Genomic DNA, 15,558 nt, shown 5'->3' with positions numbered 1-15,558 from the left:
TGTTTTTCTTAACTTACCTTTTGCAGCTCCTTTAGTAGTCCATGGATCCCAGATGAAACCATTGGTTTAGCCAAAATGGCAAATACTGTTTGCAGAGAAAAGGCAAGGATAAAACTATGATGTGGAAAGAATTGGGTGGGAGTATCCATTTCTTACTGTAATCAGCATTTCAGGGCACAGCAAAGGAACAGCTTCCGTGGGTCAGCAGTTCCTGCACACACTGCAAGTCGGTGGGAGCTCCCCGGAGTGCCAGGAGCACACCTGTGACACCTGAGCAGCTCAGAGCAACCAAAGCAAAGAACTACACAGAGAGAGCTCCAGCTGAGCTCCATGAGCACTCGGAGCTACCTCTGGCACGTCTGCAAGAGATGGAGTTGGAGCAGCGACGGCTGGCTGGGCTCACCTGAACTGCGAGGGGCTGGAGCTTACCTGGTTGGACAGAAATGTGGATATGCAGTAGAAGCACAAACAGGTAAATCATGTATCGGTGCATATGATGTACACATGTACATATTTTATATATTTATTTTTCTTAGAAAACATTGCTGCTGTTTATGTCCATTAATTTACATATATTTATTCCTACTACAGTATCATTTATAATAATACTTTCGCTTCTATAGCACCTCCTCTTCAAGGATCTCCAATTGCTTAAAAACTTTAATAAATAAAGCCTCACATCTTGCCTGTGAGGTAGGTCAATGCTATTATCAAACTTTACAGATGCATTAACTGAAGAACAGAGAGGTTAAGGCCCAAATCTTCAAACATTTGTACCTGAAGTCAAGCATCTAAACTCTCAATTAGATGCTTAAATAAAAGTCTCATGGTTTTCTTTGGTGCAGAACAATCACAACTACTGCTGAAGTCAACAGGGGCAAACGGTCAGGCCAGATTTTAGGAGGCATAACCTTTTAGACAGCAAACGAGCAACTCCAAGTTGGAAAACACTGGTCTAAATACACGGATCGTGGTCAGAGCCACAGTTGATCCCAGTAATTTATCTCCTCGGGGCCTTTATAATATGATATACGACTTTAAAAGGCTGGTGTGGATCTTTTCAAATAGACGTGACACAAAGATCATATGCTGTTTCCATAAACTGTGTCCATCGTCACAGAGTTTGTATAAACATCGCTTGGGTTTGTGGGGTTTCTTGGGCATCAGGGGGTTGTTTTTCACAGATTTGTGATAATCAGAACGCACAGTACACATCACTTGTGCAGTCATAAAACACATCACACATCTTCACCTGCTGTCTTTACATTTCTACATAGTAAATTCCTTTGCACTTGTGATAAATAAGTGGTCAAGTAAAGGTCTATTAAGAGGATACTTGTCAGAACATCATGCAGACAGCTTGCAAAATACACATACTAAAAGATCACTTTTAAAATTCTTGAATTGTTAAGCACGAAAATAATTACTTCATTCCATTACAGTACTGTGTAGAAACACGGAATAAGCAGCATTATCTTATTCCCAATAGAATAGATTATAACAACTAATTAAGTTAAAAAAATTCAGGCACCAAATGAATTATCCTGCAACATAGAACAGTATCTATATAGAGTGTTCTCCTTGATATACTACAAAACCAGCTGTATGGCAACGTTTTTCCATTTCAAATTATGAGCATCTTGTCACATTTCACAGACATATTTGATATTCCAAACTCAGAATAAAAACGTTTTCTACTGGCCGCTACAGAAACTCCCAACACAGAAGAGAAACTTATAAAGAGGGAAAACCATCATCTTGTTATAGCTACCTCGACCAGAGGCAAATGTTTAATCACAAATTATGCTACTGCATTCCACTTTTACAGTGATGCTGAAAATTTGTACTTTAATGTGGGCTTCTCTCACTGCATAAAAATTGAAATCAATGGCCAGTGAAATATTACTCCCTGCCACAGCAGTCTCTTTGCTCTATTTTAGAGCTCCATTAATTAAATAATATTCCATAAATTGTTGTAAGTGTTCAGTGTAGTGTTTCAGTCTCCCACATTAAATTAGAATTTCAAAGAATTAAATAACACAGCTTATTTTAAGTAACCATCAGAGGGCTCAACAGCCTTCTAATAAAATTATAATAAAACCGTACTCAATACATTGTAGGAAACTTTGGCTCAGTCTCTTTTAAGATAATACATTTCTGTTACAGCTTCTTCTACATGTACTTGTTAACTTCATAAAAGGGAAAAAACAAAGCGCATTAAACATCGTGATCCTGTTCTGCTCCTAACCACAGTGAATCTCTCCAATTATCTTCCAGGTGGGGGCAACAGTAAGCCAGTTTTCTTTAATCCCGATTGTGTCCTTCTGCATCAGGAGCTCAGAACGCCGGGTGCGCTCCCGCAGAGGCGGCGAGGCGCGTCAGCCCCCAACCTCCAGCTCCCCAGGGAGGCCCTTCCAGGCATCTTAGCTGGAAAGGCGCGCCCTGCCCTCCCTCCTGAGCGTCCGGACCCTCCGTGACCCTTCGCCAGGTCACCCTCCAGCCCATCCCCACCGCCGCGGGCTGCGCCGGTGCCAGGGGGCCGGCCTGGCCGCAGGGCTCACCGTGACATCGGGTCTGGCCTGGCACCGGTCACCGCGGCAGGGCTGGCACCTGTCACCAGGGCGGGCTCCCCGCACCCAGCGCGGGGCACCAAAGAGCAGGGTCCGCGCTGTCCCCGCACCGCCGGACCCGCCGCTCAGCCCCCTCCGCTCCGCTCCGCGCCGCCCGCCCCGCGCAGCCCGGCCCGGCCCGGCCCGGCCCCGCTCGGCCCCGCCGGGGCTACGTGTCGCTCCTGCGGGCCCGGCCCCGCGCCGTGCCGTTCGCGGTGGCCCCGCCGGTCGCCGCCTCGGGCCGGTACTTGAGCCAGCAGATGAGCCATGTGACGACGACGGAGAAGAGGGCGAGGATGCTGGCCACCGACAGGCAGATGGGCCCCACCGGCGACGGCGATGCCGCGGCGCCCGGGGCGGCGTCCCCGCCGTACTGGTTGACGAAGATGAGGCCGGTGAAGAGCAGCACCACCATGGAGAGGAAGGAGACGACGACGCACACGCAGCCGGCGCTCAGCGCCGCCCGCTTGCAGCTCTGGCAGCTCTCGTAGCCGCCGCCCGAGGAGCGCGGCCCGGCGGGGGCGGGGGGCGGCGGGGCGAGCGCGGCCGCCGCCTCCCGGGCGCGGGGCGGGCGGCGCGGCGGCAGCGGCGGCAGCCGGTCCTGCGGCACCGGGTCTCGGGCCCGCAGCTGCGGCGGGCAGGCGGCGGCCAGCTTGGTGTTGACCGGGAGGCCGTGGACGCGGTGGTCGGGCAGCGCCGTGCGGTGGCGGCAGAGCGGGCAGGCCAGGGAGCCGCCGGGGGAGCGGCCCGGCCCCGGCTCGGCGCCGGCGGCGGGGGGATGCTGGGCGGCGCGCAGGTGCAGCTGGCTCAGGCACTCCTGACAGAAGGTGTGCAGGCACTCCAGCAGCTTGGGCGCCCGCCGCTCCAGGTCGAAGTAGTTGTAGCAGATCTTGCACTCGTAGTCCTCGGAGCTGGGGGCGGCGGCCGCCGCCGCCGCCGCCGCCTCATCCTCCCGCTGCCCGCCCTGCCCTACGCCGCCCGTCTGCGCCGGCTCGGCCATAACATCTCGCCGGAGGGGGACGGAGAGCCGCGGAAAGGCGGGGAGTCCCGGGCCGCCCCACGCCTGGCAGGCGGGCGGGGAGCCGGGGGAGCCGCGGCCCCGCCGCCTCCTGGCCGCGCCCGCGGGCTGCGGCGCGGCCCGCCGGGGAGGGCGGGGGGGATGGAGTGAGGGATGGATGCGAGGGAGGGCTGGCGGCCGCCTGCCTGCGCCGCCCGCCGCGCTGGCGGCTGCCGGGGGCTGCTGGCGGCTGCCGCGGGCGGGGGGCGGGATCGGCGCCGCCCGCCCCCGGGAGCGGCCGGCGGTGCGGTGCGGTGCGGTGCAGCGGGGCCGTGCGGCGCGGCGGCCCGTGCCCCCGGGATGTCGCATCCCAGCGCCCCGCGTCTGGCTCAGCGGCGGGAGCCGCCCCCGCGGCACGGCCGGGCGGGGGGTCGGTGCTCTCCGGGAACGCGCCTGTGTGCCGGGAAGCTTTTTAGTCTTGGAGTGCTTTTTTTTTTTTTTTTTTTTTTTTTTTTAACCGCTTTTGTTCATTTTAACAGTTGATGAGGACTCCCCACCGTCATTATGCCCTGGGACTAGCGGTTATGATGACAAGACACTCGTTAGGCACGGACGCCGCTGGTGAAGGGTTAACATGGGAAGACAGGGTGACATCTCTTCCATACACCGCAATTCACAGGCTAACTGATATTTTGCTGCTTTTTGGGAAGAACCTTTTGTGCTGTGATTCTCTTTCATTTTGCACAGTGAAAATAAAAGGCGTTTTATTCCGGAAGCGGGAGGCGGAAGGAGCTAGTGATGTTGTTATTTACATCCTGACATTGCTAAAAGGTTGAGAGCTTTTGCCCAGTTTAATGAAAAAGAATCCAAACAGTGAAACATCCATAGCTGGTGATGTCATATGTTGAACAATATGATGGATTTCACTAAATCAAAATCTGCACTGTCTTGTCAGGGAAGTCTGGAGTAACTCCTTTATCCGTAGGTGTAGCACAGGCCATAACTGATTATTTTTCTTTGTAGTTCTGAAATACTACATGAGAATAGCTCTAGGCAGGTAAGGCCCATGATTCAGGCACTCTGCACTGCCCTGCTGTCTTGCTAAAGCTGCATCTTGGACATGTTGACTCATGGACTGAGAGCTGTTTCAGCTTGGACACCTTACCCTCTCCTCTGCCATGTTCTCAGGAGCGCTTCATGGCAAAGGCTAGGGAAAGCTCCCTCTCCTTCTCAGTGCTGGACCCTTCTCTCTATACCAGGACTTACTTTGTTCTTGAGCTCTGAGCATTCTTGAAGAGACAAAATGGAAAAAACAGTTGTTTAGGAAGACTGGCTTGTTGATAAGATGAAAAGCCACAAATTGGTAAATTATGATGGCAGATCTGAAGATTGTCCTTGAAAAAATAAAACTAGCAAAACAGGAAACCTAAAGTTAGCTGAGCGTAAACTGAAATAATGGGATAAAGCCAAACAGAGAAAAGTAGGAACATTCTCTGTACAAAGAGACATGTCCTTTTTATAATTTAGCCTAAAAGATGATTTAAAATGTTTTAAAAATCTTGGTTGTGTTTCTTAAAAAAAGAAAGAAGATGACTTTTGCTATCGCTGTCCATAGTGCACAGCTACTCAGCATGTAAAGTCAAAAATTGCCCCTTTTGAAAAGCCCACACTGGTTTGCGACCTCAGAGCTAATCTTCCTGATAAATTTGGACTGTTTTCATCTAACTCTGGTAACTTCAGTTTTTTAAATGAAATCTCATCGTATGTATTCAGGCATTCTTATAGTCTAAAATGTATGTTTCTGGTGGTTTGTTTGTTTTGTTTTGCCTTTTGTTTTATTTTTGTTGGGGTTTTTTTGATTGCTTCTGTTTCCCAAATAGCATCATGTTCCTATTTAATTAGCTCATTGTTAAAAGATATATGTCAAATTATCCCAGGCACCGCCCTTGCCTTTAATATTATTGCCACTTTCACAACCCTGCAACTTCCAATTAATTTTTAAAACATGTGAAAGTCCTTAGATCCAGGCAAATATGAATCACTTTTTCAAGTAAATTTTTTTCAGGCACTGTATCAAATGCTTTAATAAGGTCCAGATATATCAGCTGCATTTCTGGTTCAAACTGCTTTTCCCCTGTCGTTTTTGTTCTGAATTTTCTTATCTGATGTGTATCTGCCTTGAGGTCAACTGAAACTCCGTCTAATAAGTATATGGAAGTCAGAATTGGGAAAGCTTCCTGTAATTCTGACATGAAAACTACACAGATGGGGAAGTTGAGCATAACTGAAAAATAGTAATAATTTTAAAAACCTAAATGCAAAATTAGGATGAAGTTTACTTTTTTTTTTTTTTGGATAAAACTAAGAATGAGGGAAAACTGGTATGTAGTCACAGAAACTTCCTTGTTCATAATGACTCCCGTGAACACAATGCTGTACAACTCAGTCCCACACAAGCAAGGTTATCCTGTGCCGTGCAGCCCCTAGAGAACATTATTTAGCAGAACATGCAGAGCATGTGGTCCTCTCGCCTGGTGAGACGCTGCTTTGTTCTGTGGAAGGGTGCAACTCCTGTTTACCTCTTTGTGTCTCTAGTGGCATTTGCAGGTTCCACCCTTATCCTTCTGCTAGCGCAGGAACTCGTGTGATAACATGGCAAGTCAGTTCTTGGAGACAAACAAACTGAACCCTTTTTCATTAGTTTTTTCTGCTGGAACAACTCAGCACAGCAGGTTGCTCCCTGGGTGCATGAGGTCTGTGGCCAGTGTGGTTCTTCACGAGCAGAGAAGCTGGACCATGAATACTGCAAAACATCTCCATGATGAATTTAAAGGCTTCCTAAGTAGAGACTAAGAAAAATTTCGTCAGATTTCACACCTGCTGTATTTCTGTATTTCTGAAGATCCAGATGTATTCTCTCTTTTAGTCACTTTAATTACAATGAGCGTTTATTTTTTGGATTGTCAGCTTGCAGGGACTGTTCTTTAGTGGGAAAGATGTGTTAGTTATTGTAAAAATAATGCCAAATGCAGCTGAGTTGATTCTGAGGGCTGACTTTTGGATGAACCATTATTGGAGACTTTGAATGTTGTTCAGCAGAAGCTGTGTTACAAATTTGGAGCAAAAGTGGCACACAACCCTTACAAAATATTTTTTTCCACTTAAAAAATAGTCATTCTGTAGCTGATAATAATTGATTTTTAGTGTTTTAAATATTGGGCCGGATTTATCCAGTGCAGTGTGCTGGTTTGATGCTGGTGCAGGACTTGGTTTAAGAAGAGCTGTAACAGTGTAAAATGAACTGACTGATGAGCCCATTCTTCCACTCAAATTCATTTGCACAAGATTCATTCTCCAACCCCAATTCCACTCACTTTTGAGGGCTGGCAAAAGATATGCCTTATTTTTATGCACTATCATTGCGTAGTAGGAAACTGCAACATCTTCTGCTTTCTTCACATTAACATTTTATTTTACATAAGGTATTTCTGAATAATTTACAATTAAAGTGCTTTTTTACCTTTTCTGTATTGGAACTACTATAAAAGCTATTGCATGTGTGGTCTATTGTGTTCGGTACAGAAGGGAGTGTTCATTTTCAATAATACTTGCAAGCTATTTCAGGGAGCTGAAAAAGGAGAGAAAAAGGATTACAGTTACGAGCAATTCTTTGTCAGTCACAGCCACATAAAAATATGTTAATCTCTTAATGTATATAACAGGAAAGATGCAGAGGTAGAAGCAGACTAATATAATGTTTGACACTACTCTCCTTAAAAAAAAAAACCTTTCTTGTGTTGTAGCTTCTAAATACAGTCCTATTTCAGCTGCCTCAGGCAATGAGGAATGTGTGAAAGACAGGACTTCACTAACCACTCACCTTTGCCAGTGAGGCCTGGGCTTCCTCTTCTAGGTTAAGCTTTAAGCTTCCCTTCCTCACCCAGTGCTGACCTGCAGCCCCAAGCACAGACACACCCTCGTTGGCATCAGTCTGATGCCAAATTGTGCAACAGCTTTATTGGCAATAAAAAGGCAAGGGACGTGGGCTTAAGGCTGGGGATGATACATAATTTCTGATGGGAATAACTTATTCCCATCCATTTATTTTCCATAACCCTGTGTTTTCAGCAGATCCCAAACAGGTAACTGCATTACAAGCTTTTGTTAAGAAAAGATGAGGAACCATTTGAAATTTTGAGAGCGTGACCATTAAGTGCACTATACTTATCAAATAGCTCAGGTTTAACAGCAACGAGGAGATCACCACAGACTTGCCATCCAGAGGAAACCCAACTCAGAAATGTTGTTTAAGATGGTGGCAGAAATGGGCTGACTCTGCAGTTTGAGCAGAGGTGACTCTGGTATTCCCCGTGCAGACCTGCATTGACTCCAGTCGATGGGAGAATTAAGATTGATCATTTGGGCTCCAGAGCTGTTCTTTCCTTGAGTCCCTTGGGCTGCACAGAGCAGTGATACACAGCCAAAGGAGTCTGCATTTCTCGTGGAATGGTGCTTTATTACAGCTCCTTGGATCAGGAACTGTGTTTCTGTGTTAGGGCAGATCTGCCCTGGGTGTTTGCAGGGATTTAATTAATCTCATACAGAACAGTATTTAAATTGATGCAGTCTTCTGGGTTGGTTGCGGCTTTAGGAACAAAGGTATTTTTATAAATTTTACCTTCTCCTAAGCAAATGGCACTTCTTCAAACCCTTTCCTGATGATAGAACTAAGTCAAGAATCCAGGAATTGGATTCTTGGATTTAACAGTTGTTTTTTTTCAAGAAGCATCAGACTAAAAGGAGAAAAAGAGGGAAAACCTCAGAGAAGTCCTTTGTTTTGGCCAGCACTGTGTTTCCTGCATGTCAGAGTAATAGTGAAAATCGAATCCAACACTGGATGCTGATTTAGGTGGCAGTGTGGGGCTGGCAGAGCCTGTTTGGGCTTGCTTGGTGCAGCGTCCTGGCACAGCAGCCTCGGCAAGGAGACAGATCTCTGCAGAGCAGGGCATTTCGGGATGAGGGACTGCTGTGTCTCGTGGCACCTTAGAGCTTAAAATTAGCTAAATGTCATGGTTATATTGGCCACAGTAAAGCAGCTCATGGGGAAAACATAGCCAAAATTAATAATTACTACTAATGGTAATTAGAGTAATTAGTGAATGCCAGCATGGCTATTTAATCTTGGGCAGTTACTTTCTGCTACCCAAATTGTCCTTGCATCATACTGAGATAGTATATGAAACCTCTGTAAAAGATTACTTAGTCCTTCAAGAACTCAGTTTAAAATACATAGTACACATTTCATTTACTGATTTTATTGCAGGATATCAGTGGTAACCTTGAGTTAAAATAAATCTTGAAGCTCGTTAAGAGTTTTTTGTCATCAGCTTCAACGTGGCCCAGTTTTTGTCCTTGATAATGACAGGGACATATTTTTTTAAGACAGCTTGGAAACAACTACTATTGCTCAGACCACAATATTATGTATATGTGCTTGAATCAATTCAGAATGAGGAATAGAGGAAGAACTTGGGAATTTTTACATTCATACTATTGTGTATATTCAGATATTAAAATCATCATTTTTTTGTTGGTTTTGAGCTGAAGTGAGCATATGGGGGTTTCTTTTTTGTTTGTTTGTTTTTCTTCTTTTTTTAAACAAACTATAACATCTTCTCACAAGAAATTATGAATTTAAACATCACTTGACATGAACCTAAAACCTACCTGGATTCCTGCAACTCTGGAGGAGCCCAGCCCCTGCTTTTAAAAAAAGCATCAGTCAGAAAAGCAAACTAAGTGTTAGAGGTGAATTAGGAGCAATTATAGATGAAAAGAGAAAACTGTGTTTTGCCATTGTATCAACCACGTGTTGAGCCGTGTGTGTGCTTCTGGTGCCTCTTGTCTAGGAAGGAAAATGTTCAGGCAAGAGCAGAAAGGACTGGGGATTGGGAAGATCCTCCTTCTGAAGGAAACTCCACAGACCATGACTCCACAGCCTCTGGAAGAGGTGGCTTAGAGGGGATACAATAGCAGAGTAATTGTCTCTGCTGAACAAGCCAAGTGACTCAGACCCAGCATTGAACAGATCTCCAGCATTACAAGGGGACGGAGACTGCCAAAAGGGATGCTGCCAACTTCAAACTCCACTTGCCAGGGGTGACCGTAACTCTAGAGGGAAAGGGATATCTGATTTGTCACTTGGCATATTCCTGCTGTATGGTCTGTGCTGCTGGCCCACTCATTTTCATAATATTGGAAAGCAAAATGAGAAGCTTGAGTCTAATGGGTTGATTAGATATTAAATATTTTGTAACAAAAACAACTCACGACTTTCTGGTGGGGGTGAAAACTCAGGATGTTACGTTTGGAGAGAAAACTTCACTTAGCTAAAAATGCAATTCTAGCTGAGTCAAGACACTTCATTCCAATTTAAAACCTAAATTACATTCATTGAAGAGTACATGGTTCCCGAGGTTTATGAGTAAGAATAACTAAAAACTGACTTTTTTTTTTTCCCCCCACAATTTTTTCCCCACAAAAAATGTGGACTAAATTTGTACTCCTAGTAGGAAATGCCAATTTGGAAGAATTTCATTGCATTTGCTCTAGTTGCACCTTCCTTAGTGAGTACAGAACTGGGTCCTGTGTACATAAGTTTTCCACTTTTAGACCTGAGGGAATATAATTGGGAGCCAGGCTGAGATCCTGTTCCAGATCAAGTCTTTCATATGCAGATTACAAAATCAGTAAAAAATAAGCTTGGCTTGGAAGTTACTTTGAAAGAGACCTTTGGGTGATTTTATCAACACCAGAAGAGGCAATTCATTCTTCATGCTAGAAATCATATATCTGATTTTAGGAGATGTGATCTATACTGACTGGGTTTTTTTTTTTTTGTATTGAGAGAAAAATACCCTATTTGGGAGAAATTATCATAGGGCCACTTCAGGTCTCTGTAAACACTTCTGCCCTTTAAAAAAACTTATCTTACAATCTCATAGAAACATTTTTACCCTGTGTAATTAGAACAATATTTTTGTTTTATTTACTTCTCTAGTTTTGTCTCTTTGACTATCTGAGGCTTCAAATAAGATTTTAGAAGCTCATCCCAAGTTTCTGTGCTAATTTTGCTGGAAGCGTGGACATTGAGTTAAGAGTTGTGGTTTGGATTAGTAGATGCTCATGCAAGAAAGCACCCAAGGAATACAACTTCTCTCAGCTCTTGCACTACTGGAGACCTCATAGCCACTAAGGAAGGGAGTTAAAACATGATTTTCTCTTCAGCTATTGACAGGAGATCTGCCAACCGGATGGGTGATCCATGGTGGAAGGCCAACAGTCACAGTTAAAAGCTCTGCAGATGCTGCCACTGCTTTTCTAATGTGCATATTCCCCAAATGAGCCCAAATAAAGAGGGGTAACAGGATGAGCATGGATGTCTTCTCTAAAATAATCAGTGGATGTCTCATGTCTTGTCGACCTGCACGGTGTGCCTGCAAGAGACACACGGGCTGTAGCACTGTAAATACTGCCCATGTATGGCCATGTTTCCCTCCTGCAAAAAAATATTGAAAATGCCTGCCATTTGGTGAGATTTAAATGCATTTCCACAGCAAAACGCTTGCTCTGAGAATGAGGCATAGTAGAAAATCACTCCTACTATGAGTTACTAGAGGTAAGGTATCAATTATGACTCCATTCTGAGGAGGGAGGAGGGAGCCACCTAGGCAAGCCACCTCCTCAGTCTGTCTGCCTCTGAATTCAGTGATGTCTGCACAAGGAGTTCTGTAAGTGCAGGGTAGCCCTATATTTCTGTCTTCCTTATGAATCCCCTTTCCTTTCTTCCTTCCCCTCATCTGAAGATGGTCGCATTTTTTAGGGTTGCAAACCGCTTCAGAAAGCAAGGGCAGGGCAGCCTCAGGCTCTGGAAACACACCAGTCACACCTGAAAGAAATAGTCATCCCAACGTCACTTATCCACATGTAAGAATAGCAGTGCCCTTGCTTCATCAGTGGCTGAGTATTAATTGCTAAAATCAGGGCAAATTCCCAGATTATGTAAGTTCTTTTCTTACTACCCTATGCAGTTGATTTCACAGCTTCCACTGTTTGAAGTGGATGGCTCATATTATTTTTAAATTAATCAAGGTAAGTGCTGTCAGACCTTCTAATGATTGTTCCTATCTACTATACCTTAGAAAATGTACATATGTATTCTTCTTGGTTTACTGCCCAGTCAAGCAATGCTAAAACGTTGACATATGGATGTGGGATCTTTTTTTTCTCTTTAAAATAGGATCAATGACATTAAGGTTTGTCATGTAAATAGTAGAAATACAGCAAAAAACCCAAGAGCTATTTATGGTTTTAGGATGACATCTGTAATGTGGGCGGCAGTAGAATGAAAAAGTAGAGAATTTCAAAACTGTTCATAGTTGAATGAATTGACTGGGCATATATTTTTTAGTGGTTTAAAAAGCATTAGCTACCCAAAGTTCATACATAAAACCAAAATAAATATATGAACTAAGGATAAAATAAATCTATGAACTGGCTGCACAAATCTCCATCCATCCATTTCATTGCTCATTTTCCACTCCCACCCTTTCCTCTCTGGATTTTTCAGTCATAAATTGCCTGAAAAAAAGAAATTTAAGAGGACAGCAGCTCCCAGCAAAAGCCACTGTTGCCCTTGTCAGGATGCTTTTTGTTGTCCGAGTCTCTTCAGAGACTGAACAATCCTGATGCCCAGGTTGACCTGCCCTGGCAATGCCCAGCTCCATCCTGCAAATAAACAGGTTTCAGAGGAAAGAAAAGCACCCTCAGTCTGTTGCACTGCAAACAAGTGTTGGGCAGCAGTGACTCATGCTGCCACAGTGCAGGGAGAAGCATTTAGAAGATGCAGTGCTGCAGCTTCAGAAATGATGGCAGGACGTTTGATGTGTGCGAGGTGTCATTAAGGAGAAGCTCTCAAAGGGCAGGATGGAGATGTACCTGGCTTTTAAATCCATCCTTGCTCTGAACAAGATGAATAACCATGGAGGGCGTGCAGTGCACAGAGGGCATTTGGAAGTGGTCTCTGCTGGGGAAAGATAAACTGCTGCTGCCCAGCACTGGTATCAATTACTTTTGCCACAGAACAGGTGCATGATTAAAATCAGCAGCTCCTCTCCCACAGTTTCTGCTTAGCTTTGTGCATACTGGCTGGGAGCTGCCCCATTAGCAGCTGACTGCTTGGAAACAGCACACTGTGTTCAGGCTTCCTGCTGTGCACGTGGGCTCAGAGCAGAACTGACTTTTCTAGAAAAACAGATTTCTTGAAAGAAAAGGCAGTTGTAAAAAGTGGTGCTGCAGTCGATCATAACTACTCGAGAGCTATAACCTTCTTGTCGTTTTTACACTTGCTAAATGAGTAAAAGAGACCATGCCAGGAGATGCCTTGGAATGAAGCAAGCAAAGAGAAGGGAGGATTGTTCAGCTGTGCCCTTCCAGCAGTGCCCTCATCTCTTTAGCAAAGGTGTACTGTCAGTCTGACTGTTCTCAGGGGAGCTGGTTACAAAGATCTGGAGCTGGTCACCGTTAGCAAAGACCCTCCCAGGCACCTTCACAGGAGTGATTTACAGAACCTGCTGAATTTCCTTGTCTTTGTGTCATCCCTTCAGTCCTGGCACTGCCTGCTGTAAGCAGAGGTGCTCCAGACAGCCTCATGGGAGCCACTGTAAAAAATGCTAGAAACCCTTCCCGTGGTTCCAAGTACATCAAGGCAAAACTCAGCCCAGAGAAAGGAAAGTTTTCAGCATTTTAAGCCTAGACTGCTGTTGAGACAATCAGAACTTTTTTTCAGAGGGCTGGTATATGGTGCTTTAAATAAGGTAATCAGACAGATCAACTCTTATAATAGTTAGGTTTTTAAATATTTTGGGGGGTTAAGTTTGATATTTAAACACAACTTTATGAATTTCTTTTCTGTTGTTGCTTCCTGAAACACTGAAATAGCAAAGGTATGGCATAGCCTACAAATAATCAGAAGTGTTGAGAACACCTCTAGGAATTTCACAGTAGATGTGCGTGCAATTGAAGTGTCCAAGTGATATGGTGCAGAATAATTATTTAAATGACATGCTAATCGTCTCTGGAAATTAGCAATACCATTTCAGGCAATTCAAATCATAAACAATTACATAGAATTATCTGGTTACTTACACTGCAAACAGAAAAGTTAATTATCCCTACCCGAGACAGCGCTGCAGCTTCAGCACATTCTCTTTCTTGCGATTTTTCGAGACGCATTCATCTGTCCAAGTTCTGAAATTCATTTTGCTTTTGTATTTGCATTCCCTCAAACTGGAGATATGACTATATATAATAGGGATTTTGTAATAAAATTATGACAGAATTCTTCAAGACTGGGTCTAAAACTCCATTTTCCTCTGTGGCTGGAGTTATGGGACTTGATGAGCAGCATGGACCCCAAAGGGACTCCTGCTGTGCCAAATCAAGCTGGGTTTACATTGTTATGCCTCTAATGGAGATCAAACCTGGGAGAGATGCTGTGGGGATTGTACCTGTCTATGGCCTTACGTCGCAGACACAGGTTCCTTCTGCTGCAGAGCAGAGCCTGGTGAAACTCTGTGATTCTTTCTTTATTGACCTTTGTTGCAAACATTTTTTTTTCTAAAAACAGTTCTTCAAATTGAATTTTGTTTGAACTGTGACACGCATTAAATCAAAAGCAAAAAATTCAAGTGCTGTGAAAACCATAGCCTCTCGTGTGTTGGTTTCTAAGGGAACTTTCTACAGAACTTCTTCATCTTTTCACCATATTTTAAAAACTTCAGCTCTTCCAGCTGAGCTGAGAAAGCTCCATTTTGTTGTCTGTGAGGTTAGTGGGTGGTTGGGTCTGACATTCAGTACTGAAAGGCTCAGATCCAAACTAGTGTGTTCAATAGCTTGTCAACTAAATATAATGAAGAAGCAAAAGACTCATAAAAAGAGTACTTGTAACTTGAGTTATTAAAGCATACAAATTTCAATAATTTCTTTCCCAGTATAAACAGTAAAAAATTGCAAATCGCCAAAAAATGGCAAATACGAAAGGAAGAGTTTGGCTCTAAGTATGCTGAGAAAATGACTGAGAATAAAGAAAACACACAGGATGAAGCTGAAAAGAAAATTTCTTCAGACCTTTTTAAGTAAAATGTGCTGTGGCACTTAATGAGTTGGTGAGATTTCTGCCTTCGCCAAGGGGCCAAAGGATTTCTGTGTCTATCATTAAGCATCTTCAGACGGGAAGAAGAGGACCCTCAGGAAACTGCAAGTTGAGTCCCACCCCTGCCTTTGCTACAGCCCACATCCTACTGTCAAGCTCAGTGGTCCCAGGTCACAGCCTGCTGGTGTTTGCAGCCCTGCCCTGCCAAAGCTTCATCATCCCTCCAGTTATTGAAGACACTAGCAAGGCCTCTCCCCTGGTAGCACAGATATCTCATCGTGCAGTGGCTCTCTGCCTGCTCTACAGCAGTTTCATCAAAGTCTTCAATTTGTTCATGTTCATGTCATTTCAGTGGCTTTTTTTTTTCTTGGAAAACTGCAGTTCTGACATTTGTATTTATAACTAATAACCCACAGTTACCTCAAAGGGCTCTCGGCTGAAGTCACTCCAAGCATGATTTTCCTCAGTGAAATGTGGTTGCTGTCTGCAGTGATGGCAAAAGTTGTGCTTGTGTTTTGCTCCTCCAGGCCCATTCCCTCAGCTTTACGAGTCAAAACAAGGCTTGTCTGGCCTGTCAGGATTGCAAACTCAGGCTGACATCTGAAAACTGTGCTGTGTTCTCCCAGCATCATCATCCACCCCCAGTCGTGGAATTTGTACTTCACTCTTAGCTGTGTTGATGCTGGAGGCAAAATTATCCACCGTCATGACAGTGACACCCGTTGTTGTTAAAGGAAATG

The 15,558-nt window shown here is 44.6% G+C and overlaps 1 protein-coding gene across 1 annotated transcript; it reads right to left on the bottom strand.

Moving 5' to 3' along the window:
- Positions 1-486: 486 nt before the first annotated feature.
- LOC114067626 (RING finger protein 223-like) lies at positions 487-3,975 on the bottom strand. The gene has a single exon (XM_027903196.1). The coding sequence runs from the start codon at positions 3,973-3,975 to the stop codon at positions 2,779-2,781; it is 1,197 nt and encodes a 398-aa protein (XP_027758997.1). The 3' UTR covers positions 487-2,778.
- Between the last annotated feature and the right edge of the window lie 11,583 nt (positions 3,976-15,558).

The sequence above is a fragment of the Empidonax traillii genome, unplaced genomic scaffold (assembly GCF_003031625.1).
Source record: "Empidonax traillii isolate 1590-97213 ecotype Southwest subspecies unplaced genomic scaffold, ASM303162v1 scaffold943:size483155, whole genome shotgun sequence".
NCBI lineage: Eukaryota > Metazoa > Chordata > Aves > Passeriformes > Tyrannidae > Empidonax > Empidonax traillii.
The sequence above is the reverse complement of the archived record's forward strand: the minus strand, read 5'-3'. Positions and strand labels throughout refer to the sequence as shown.

Excerpts from the sequence above, each read along its gene's own strand:
- LOC114067626 (XM_027903196.1), bottom strand. The coding sequence starts at position 3,975 with ATGCGACATCCCGGGGGCACGGGCCGCCGCGCCGCACGGCCCCGCTGC.